Source organism: Astatotilapia calliptera, chromosome 10 (assembly GCF_900246225.1).
Source record: "Astatotilapia calliptera chromosome 10, fAstCal1.2, whole genome shotgun sequence".
Lineage (NCBI taxonomy): Eukaryota > Metazoa > Chordata > Actinopteri > Cichliformes > Cichlidae > Astatotilapia > Astatotilapia calliptera.
In genome coordinates, this window is record NC_039311.1 from 12,839,514 (window position 1) to 12,849,779 (window position 10,266).

The 10,266-nt window shown below is 41.6% G+C and overlaps 2 protein-coding genes across 3 annotated transcripts in view; both read right to left on the reverse strand.

The window, feature by feature from the left end:
• The window catches only part of phldb1a (pleckstrin homology-like domain, family B, member 1a), a 29,582-nt gene extending 26,796 nt beyond the window's left edge, over positions 1-2,786 (reverse strand). The window contains exon 1 of one of the 2 annotated variants that reach the window (XM_026181619.1): positions 2,568-2,786. The gene's annotated coding sequence lies outside the window, so the exon portion shown is untranslated. Of the gene's footprint in view, positions 1-2,235; positions 2,308-2,567 lie in introns of those variants that run through there. The other variant, XM_026181620.1, reaches the window with a different exon arrangement.
• Positions 2,787-5,358: 2,572 nt separating this feature from the next.
• h2ax (H2A.X variant histone) lies at positions 5,359-6,012 on the reverse strand. The gene has a single exon (XM_026182788.1). It carries the CDS (start codon positions 5,929-5,931, stop codon positions 5,503-5,505), a length of 429 nt encoding a protein of 142 aa, XP_026038573.1. The 5' UTR covers positions 5,932-6,012; the 3' UTR covers positions 5,359-5,502.
• Between the last annotated feature and the right edge of the window lie 4,254 nt (positions 6,013-10,266).

Sequence of the window (10,266 nt, forward strand, 5' to 3'; positions counted from 1 at the left end):
ATGCAACGAACTCCAAAAGAAGTGTTTCCACTCTGGAAAACTGTCGAACAACACTTTATGATAACGCTAACTAAATGGACGACGGTGGATTACAATGCTTCCACTGTGTAATGATGGAGCAGAGCGATATGAAAGGTCCACAGGAAGTGAGCGAACACATGTGAGCATCTTTTCAGACATCCCACAGGAACTATTTGGCTTACAGACAAACACAGAGAGAGTAGAAGAGAGTGGGAGAAAGCCTCCACTATTGATCTCTCAAGGCTTTTCCCATGGTCGGCGGCCAGAGAGTAGAGGGAGGAAGTGAGACGGATGATGACTCACTGAGGAGAATGAAAACAAACAAACAGAGGCAGCTTAGTAACCCGATGGACTGAAGACTGCAGAGGTCTGCAGATAAGGTTTGTGTTTTGAGTCCTCAGCGATCATGTGGAGGCTACAGCTGAGGGGGTAAAGTTTACTAAATGACCTTTAAATGGTGATTACAATGGAAATCCCCATATAGCTGTTCATCCATGTGAACAAGCAGATGGAAGTGATTTTTAAATACAATGCAGTCTTTATTATTTAACGAAATGGAACATCTGAAAGATAAATGGTGAATGCAGTTATCTAGTGGGCCAAGGAGTTTCCACATATCTTTCTTTAACAGAATAGATAGCTGCTTACTTACTTATATAGATAGGTACCCAAGTGGATATCAATATATTACTTTAATCAAGGAGCACTACCATGAAGATAATCTAAGGAGCTTGGAAAGAATAAACCTTTCACCTCTCATCTGAGAGGCTTCTTCAGTTCTGCAGTTGCCATGACGATAGTAATAATTATTAAAACATAGACTAAAGACCATCCATCCATTTGCTTCCACTTATCCAATTCGGGATTGCAGGAGCCTATCCCAGCTGCCATGGTGCATCAGGTGGGGTTGACCCTGCACAGGTATGTCACATGGCTAAGAAAGTGAGACAATCAACCATTCACACCTATGGCCGATTGACAATCAGTAGTTAACCTAACCTTACTAACAGCATGTCACTGAACTATGTAAGGCAGAGGAAAAACATTGCTAACCACTGTGCCACCATGCTGCCCAGTACCACAGTGTAATTCTCATAGAGGAAAGTATATAAATGAAGTCAGACAAAGCAGGTAAAGTGGAGTTGGTGGGGAGGTGGGTTGCAAAGTAGCTTGCAGATGCACAAAAGTCCAGGCAGGCAAAGCAAGTTGAAGATGAACTTTTCAGTCTTTCTGAACTGTCTGCAGTGATATCTCAGCCTGGCTGTGAGCACTCTGAGATGATAATAATAAAAGTCCAAAACAAGCTATGCTGTGAGTGTGTGATTTCCCACAGATACTGAACTGCTTGTCTGGTAGGAGGTTTGGATCAGTCAGCTTGTGAACCCTGCAGTTACACACTGTGAAACAGATGTCTGCAGGTCTCTGCAGGATGACATTAGGCTGCAGGTGGAAACAGTGAAGATGGCAACAATTATGCAAGTGGGGGCTCAGGCAGTCAACACTCATGCAGGCTGTGTAGGAAGCTTGATGAGAAGCAGCTTACACATAACGCAGATTTCATTGCCTTAAATTGAGGGTCTCACTCTTTACTTCCTCTCAGACCAAGCATCAATCCTACCCCTTCCCTTAACACTGACAGGACAAAACAAAACATTTCCTTTTAGACAAACCTTAACCTAAATGTAACCTGTAATTATTCTGATGCCACATGTTGAGGGGTTGGCGAGGCTCAGCTCAGGACAGGAAATACTATCCAGAAGGAGGCGGTGATCATGGAGCGATCACAGAACATCTGCAGCCCAAATTGTTTGTAGAGTTATGGGAAACACCGGGTCTCATTTTTGGAATAATATCAGAACATTGCTGCTGTACAGTAATAATGCACACACACAAGAATGCCATTCAAACCTCCTGATTGGCTAAATTGAAACAAATCCAGTCACACTGAGAAAAAACAGTACCAGCTCAAATCATGTGATTAGTCAAATGATGCTCAGAAAAGGCACAAAGCCAAACGAACTAGTGAACAACAGGAAATTAGAGACATTACCGCAAAAGAGTTTGAGCTGCCCACAAAACCAATGGACTGTCTTCACGCGTGACATCTGTCCACTTGTCTTCTTCAGCTTTTTTAGTATGTCTGTATGGACTCATCAGATACTTATTTACATGTAAACAAGCAAAGTTCCCTCATAGCAAGAAAGCTATACTCACTCAGGCACAGTTGCACCTCACTGGCATGTCGGAGAAATACCTCACCATACTGTTATTTCACCAAAGACAGCCTGAGAACTCTCTCCCTCTCTCTCTCTCACACACACACACACACACACACACTAAAGTGTCCATTCAGAGCCACCTGGGTTTGGCTCCTATTTTTCTCCCTGTCAGATGACTTTCACCTGCTCATGCCTCCCAGTTAAATCAAAAGCCTGCCTTTAAAGATAATGCAAAGATGCGTAACCTGCCGCAAAACCCTGGTGATGCCCTTCTGTCTTCCACACACACATACAAACACTCAAATAAATATTTTTGTTTTCCCATACCCAAGCTCGAAAGGAACATCTCCTCTTCTGCAGTATGAGTCAGTCCAAAGATTAAAAACACAAGACAAGGCATCCTCCCAAGCTTTCATGTGAAAAGTCTTCCAGTTCTTTTCTCGAGCATCTTCACTGCTGTTGAGTAACGTTCAAAGTGAATGTTTCGGTGTGTCTGAACATCATTGTAGCAGATCCAACCCCCCTCTTTCCAGCCCTCTTTTTTTTTCTCTTCCCACTCATCATTCCTCTTTCCCTTCATTAAGCAGGTCCTTCTGTGTCCATGTATAACTTTGTTTCTCACAGATTTGTTGCTTATACCAAGATTTTCTCATGTTCAGACAAATATAGTTGTTTATTTCACAGCAGCTTGAGTACATCTAAACTCTATTACTTTTCAGATGCTGTATAAACAAAGATTACCCATGAACTTGGAAAAACCCTTCTTTTCAGTCTAGATATTTGCTTTTGTTCCAGTCACAGCTTCACCAAACTGTAATTAACATACGAGGTGTTTTGTGGATAATGAAAATCAAAACTTCAAAACTTGCAGAAGGAAAGCCAACAAATTCCATGAAACGACCAAAATGACTGTTTTACCAGAGATCTTTTTTTGTTGTTGCCACAAACAGCTGAAAAGAGCATCACCAGTAAATTTAGAGACTGTGAAAATGTCAACTCAGAAAATTATAGTTATAACAGCCAGTGGACACCGGGGTTTTTCCTTCTGAGCTGGAATTTTTAGCCTGGATGTTGGTGTTGGACACGTTGTCAAGCCCGAGTAATTGGTTCAGCCTGTCCTGGGCTCGGCTCAAACTTGGTGCGTCATGCTGCTTTTGCCGCTATAAAGCACTCAAAGCAGACTGAAATATGTCCTGTGGAAAGGTTACGGGTGAGTTTAGCTGCACACGACTGAGGTTTAATGAGAAAATACGTAATCCATCCCCACCTCTGATATAAAACAACCAATCATTTTATCAGTTATGGATCCCACAAAAGGATTAATTATGTATTATAGCTGGGCATATACTAATGACACTTTAAAATAGTGCTTTGCTGTGTTTTTTCAGATGTCGTACTATTTTATGTAACAGTTGAAATCCTTTCTTTCCTCCGTGTTATGAAATGGCTTATGGTGCACATCTGTCAGCACAGACAGTGATCTGTCTTCAATAGTTGTTAAATAAAAACACATATGGGCAACAATCAGTTTATGCCACAAGTCATTTTGTGAACTTTTTCAAACATCACATGGTGACCCCTGGTGGCAGCATTTGGGAATTACACTCAAGATGTCATGTTTCCACTGACTGAAAGTTTGGTGTAATTTCTGCCAAATGCTTTCTTTCCTTGATGGGGAATTAAAGGTATTTTGAGCACTTTGAAAAGCAGAATGAACAACTGTCTGTTAGCAGGTGTCTTGTTGTGATGCACTATTTGAGACATCTTCAATCAATGCTCATAAATGCTTATGATCTATGGCAAAGATGTCAAACTCATTCTGCAAGCCAACTTTTGTTCCAAAGAAAAAGTGTTGTTAATCCACAGAAAATGTCTTTTTTTTTTTTTTTAAACTGTGGATTGTAAAACTGAAATTTCTATAGTAGATAGTGTAAAACGTATGAAAACACAGTTAAAAGTACTAAATTTTCACCCTTCTTCACATTTTCCAAAGCTGTCCAGTGAGTCGGACTGGAGTCTGCTGGGTCAGTTCTGGCCCCGGGCCTCATGTCTGTCACCCCTGATCTATGTGGAGATAATTTACTGCCTAACATCTAATTATTCTGTGCTTCGGAATAATGAAATATATTACTCAAATTATTCCTCAGTGGTACGGCTGCTGCACAGGAGCTGTGCATACTGGGTCAGACGTCACTGTGCTGGTAAACTGCAGCTGCCGGTTTCTTCACATGTAACGAGGAAACACCTGGAGCTTTAAGGAGAATGAGCCGTTGGCATGTTTTTCAAGCTTTAACCACACTTTGAACAAACAAACATATTATTCAGGTCGCTCATACGCAAAGATAAAGGTGGAAGCAAATACAAAACAAATGGTAAAACACCCCACCTTAATTCTAGAAATGGGTTACTAGAGCTCCAATTTCTCAGGCATATACCCAAGGAACACTAATGCAGGATAAAAAGAGCATGTATGCAAATAATCTTCCCTTCCTAATGGGTGCGTTTCACTTTACAGTGATATTACTTATTACTCCAAAAATATAGTCATTGATTGAGGCTGTTAGGTCTGTTGGTCATTGTGGTGCAGGAAACCCTTCAAAATGGATACAAATTTAAAACTGCTCTGTGCATATGAACACTTTTGAGAGCTGAAACTCAGATTAGGGTGAGTTATTTGTAGCATGTTATGCTTTAGATGGAAATACGCAATACATATAATACAATATGCCTACACAGATCATTATTTCAGCCACAAATGCATACTAAAGAGCCCTTTCTGCCAAACCAAAAGTAATTTGTAATCAGTCACCACAAAAGCTGCTCAGTCATGCTACTAATAAGGTGAAATGCAACCGGTGTTTCAGGCTCTGGCCCATGTACCTACAGTAAATGTTGATAAGTGGAGGCCATTTTTGTTTTCCTTGTTTGTTGTTAACCGCCGGTCATGAAACAAAGCCCTGTGGTAAATGAATAGTGTTATATTACAACTCTCGAGCTCACGGTATAATCAGTGGGGTTAGAGACCACCAGTCTGAAATTCAGCTCAACCGGCCAGGCTAGCAGGTCTCCAAAACTAGCAAGTAGCATCGATTAGCCTGAAATCAGCAGAATACATCAGTGCTTACAAAACAGACTTTTTATTAAATAAAAATCATGCGAAAGGGGATGCAAGACAGCAATAATCAGGAAAAGTTGCTCTTTCAATTAGGAGTGGGTGGCCCTTAAAAGGACCGTTGGGTGTTAAGAGTTATTAGCTAGCAAGCTAATACTCCTGTGACTGAGAGGAGGCCTTCTTTCCCGCTTTGCCGGAGCTCGGTGCAGACTGGCCGGTCTTCTTGGGCAGCAGGACGGCCTGGATGTTGGGCAGGACGCCTCCCTGTGCGATGGTCACGCCACCGAGGAGTTTGTTCAGCTCCTCGTCGTTGCGTACAGCTAGCTGGAGGTGGCGAGGGATGATACGAGTCTTCTTGTTGTCTCTGGCAGCATTGCCGGCCAACTCCAGGATCTCAGCGGTGAGGTACTCCAGGACCGCGGCCAGGTAAACTGGGGCCCCGGCGCCAACTCTTTCTGCGTAGTTTCCCTTGCGGAGAAGACGGTGGACACGGCCGACGGGGAACTGCAGACCGGCGCGAGAGCTGCGGGTCTTAGCCTTGGCACGTGCCTTTGCTCCAGTTTTACCTCTTCCAGACATCGTTGGTTATTTAAATAGTTCTTCGGAATCGAACCACAGCAGTCGTTGGTTTGCTAGTGATGAAGACGAAATCGCAGCCTCTATATAAACCTCGCGCTTTGTCCCGCCCTAACCTGCCATTGGGTTTTGGAATAAAAGTGCTGTTATCTGATTGGCCCTGACAGAAACGTCGTGAGAGAAAATTAATTACTATTGGTGGATCTCTCCTGGTTTGTAAACAATCACGATGGAGTCTAAAAGGAAGACGCACGGTCGATTGGCTGTTACTGTTACTGCTTTCTGTCAGTGGGTCAAAAGTAAAAAAGGAGGAGCCAGAAAGCCAATCGATTATCTTCCCTCCAACTTTAAATTTTTTGGCGCGCAGACCAGCTCTGCGGTAAAAGTTAAATGGAACATTTAACCCCCTGATGTGTGTGTATTGGAAGCCAAGCTTCGTACGCGCTGACCAGTGCAAAAACCTGGACGAAGTATGACCACGTGGCAAATAACATCGAAGATCTGTGTGCCAAAATGATTAAACTTTACACCAAAATATAAAGCTGTTTTTAACTAATAATTTAACTGAAGTTAAAAAAATACAACATTATTGTGTACCAACAGGAAATGTTTCTAGATTTACTCATTGGTCAAATGTTCCCACCCGTCCATGCATGTAATAGTTATACATACACATTTATTTCGACTAGTGTGTCTACATAAGTGAGTTTCAAGTAGACCTTTTTGTATTCCAATTGTAATACCTATTCAGAATTCCTTAAATATTTCCCCTAACAAGAATCTTATTAATAAATAAATACATCTAATACTAAACAAAATCCAAATATTTTTAACAATAAAAACTAAACTGAAAACCAAACCGCTTCAAAAAGAAGCTACCCTTGAAAGAATAAAATGCTGTAAAGGGGCTCTCATCTTATGACCATCGGTATGGAGAGGCCTGCAAGACTTTGGAAAACTACAGGACACCATCCCCCACTGCATCCAAACAAAGACCTATTGACCTGAGTGTCTTCTACTGCAGGTCTGAGAGGAAATGTGCTCTTCTCAAACTTAACAACAGCAGTCCCCATCTTTATCATCCTCAGATATTTAAACTAAGAACAGGTTTAATAGCAATACAGTATGTGAGTGCCTTACTCTGCACTATGTGTCCCGTGTATAGTTTGGTTTATATGCCATGCACGTATCTGGTCAGACCTTTTTTAGCTAATCATACCTGGAACCACATTTCTTTTGTGCACTTTTTCAAGTAAATTTGATTTGGATGAAAACATATAACTGAGAGCCAGCAAGCAGCATTAGCAGACTAAGCAATTACTTGGGGCCCCCACGCTAGCAGGCAACCCCCACCCACCAAGACCGCATGAAATGTCACACAAGACAGGCTAATCGATGTATATTTTGTGTGTGTGAAATATCAATAGTAATTGTAGAAGTGAAAGTTACATATTGTTACTAATATATTAGAAGACTGGTGCCTTAATGCCATTGGTTTAATCATTTTCACTGTAAGAGCTGGGTAAGATACTAAACCCAAGTTGTTCTTCGATGTATTCACATGTGTCTCCATGTGGGAGAAACTTTTCATCACTCATCCAAGTGACTTCTTCAGTCTCAGCTAACTGAAGATTTCCCCAATCTTATAAACCAGGGGTGTCAAACTCAAATACACAGTGGGCCAAAATTCAAAAATGGAACGAAGTTGCGGGCTAACATTAATATTTATTGAAAAAAAAAATCTTCCTCCAGATTTAAGAGTGAATCTTTTCTTATGGACTCAAATAAGTTTTGCTGGAAAACTGAATATGGAACAAGCAAAGCTTAATACTAAACAATATATATATTAGCTGTATAATACCGGTAGGCCAGCTCTAATAGTAATTTGGTATGGCTTCGCGGGCCAAATGTAATTAGGCTGCGGGCCAAATTTGGCAGAGTTTGACACCTATGTTATAAACAGTACATCTGCATAATGACTGAAACCAGCCCACTGAAGGAACAATGGGCTGTGAGGTCAGTTCCTTCATCATTATTATGCAAATTCTCATGACCATTGATCAACAACCACTGATTAAAGCCCACTGATCAATGGCCATGGTTACCATTCACAAAGAGTTGGGGATAACACAGGTATGTCTACTAGGAGGCTGAAGGGTAGCACTATATATTTATAAACAATCAAAAACAACAATTTATTTCCAATTTGTATGGAATTTATTTCTGTAAACATGGTGTTTTAGGTTGGATTAAAGGACTGATGTGATGGTAAGGTGTCCGCTGCTCTGCTTTGAATATTGGTAGGCTTTTTTTTTTTTTTTAATTTTCACAAGAATTGCTACTTCCCCTAGAGTTTTGGCCACCCCAGCAATCAGAAGATTCCCTATGAGCAAGCATTTAGCGACAGTGGGAAGGAAAAACTCCCTTTAAAAAGGAAGAAACCTTCGACAGAACCAGCCTCAGGAAGGGACAGTCATCTGCCGCGACTGGTTAGGGTGGGGGGAGTGAAAATTAAAAAAAAAAAAAAAAAAAGCCAAAGTGATAATTATTGGAGCAGCTTAATTAATATTTCCAGTGTAATTTGCTGTTAATATCCTTTTCCAACCCCAGTTTGTGTTTTTATCACTTTTGTCCAGGGTGGAAGATGCCATGCTGGAGATTGACTCTGTATGGTTTTTCAGTGTTGATACTTGGGAACCTGTTGGAGAGGCCAGGGTTGAAAAAGGGATGCCGGAGAACCTGAGAGGGTGTTATCCGCTGGTTTGCATCCAAGGCCAACATCTGTTTAATTAAGCTTACAAACAAACGTTGGCCATTTTCAGGTCCTCTTCTAAACATCATTTTAGAAGACAAAATCAACAATGACTTATGGCAGGGGTGTCAAACTCAAATACACAGTGGGCCAAAATTCAAAACTGGAACAAAGTCACGGGCTAACATTAATATTTATTGAAAAAAAAAATCTTCCTCCAGATATAAGAATGAATCTTTTCTTATGGACTCAAATAAGTTTTGCTGGAAAACTGAATATGGAACAAGCAAAGCTTAATACTAAACAATATATATATATTAGCTGTATAATACCAGTGGGCCAGCTCTAGTAGTAATTTGGTATGGCTTCGCGGGCCAAACGTAATTAGGCTGCGGGCCAGAGTTTGACACCTATGTTATAAACAGTACATCTGCATAATGACTGAAACCAGCCCACTGAAGGAACAATGGGCTGTGAGGTCAGTTCCTTCATCATTATTATGCAAATTCTCATGACCATTGATCAACAACCACTGATTAAAGCCCACTGATCAATGGCCATGGTTACCATTCACAGAGAGTTGGGGAATGGCTGCAATTATAGCATTATACGGTGGTAAAAGATGTACCGTTAGGCCCCTCAATTCAGAGATGGTCTTTCTCTGTTCACGTAAATGGCCTCCTTGACTCCCCGCTCAAACCAGTGCTCCTTCCTGTCCAGGATGGTTACGTCCTCATCAATGAAAGAGGGTCCACTGGCCTGTAGGTGTAAATAGACTGCAGAGTCCTGGCCTGACCAGGTAGTTCTTCCGTGTTGTGCCATCCACATCGCCAGAGGTTGTTTGGCAATCTTCCTGGCACTTAACAGCGTACACTATGTTACTCTCTACACTATGTCGGGGAACCCAATCCTTGGGGTGGACCAATTTTTGGCGCAGCGTGTTTTAGGGTTTAAAAGCCACAGAAGTAAGTCCCCAAAAACTCTTGGGCCCCTTCTGGTGTTACTAGTCAGCGAAGACAATGAAATGCAGGGAAGAGCCTCACGAAAGCAAACTTATTAGTTGTTAAGGAAAATGTTATAAAACACTTCTTCAGTAAAGACTCAGAGAAGAGAAACACACAGAAGGGCAGCTCCCTACTGAGAGACTCGCGCTGAGCACTGCCCCGGTCTTTATTTTATACTCCATTGAACGTATGTGTGTGTGTGTGTGTGTGTGTGTGTGTGTGTGTGTCTCCTGCTGATCAAAGGGTCATATAACATGAAGGTACAAAAGGTACATCCTTGGTCACAAAGAGGGCAGTCTCCCCCTCACCCTAAATAACATGGTGAGGAAGTCCAGCAGTTCATCTATATGTAAAGAAGCACTTAAACTAAAACAGACATAGCTACGTTAATCCTACCGTAAAACAATAAAACCAGGTACAAGCTCTCTCGTTCTCCCAGGACGTGGGGGTGCATTCCTGAGGTGCACACCAAGCCTGCAGCCTGCTAGAGATCACACACAATTGATTATATGCCTCTAAGTATACATGGTTGAATATTTCCTAATACAAATCACTACATGCAGTATTCTACCATATGCAAAC

What these genes read in the sequence shown, in the direction of transcription:
- h2ax (XM_026182788.1), bottom strand. Translation starts at nt 5,931, where the DNA reads ATGTCTGGAAGAGGTAAAACTGGAGCAAAGGCACGTGCCAAGGCTAAG.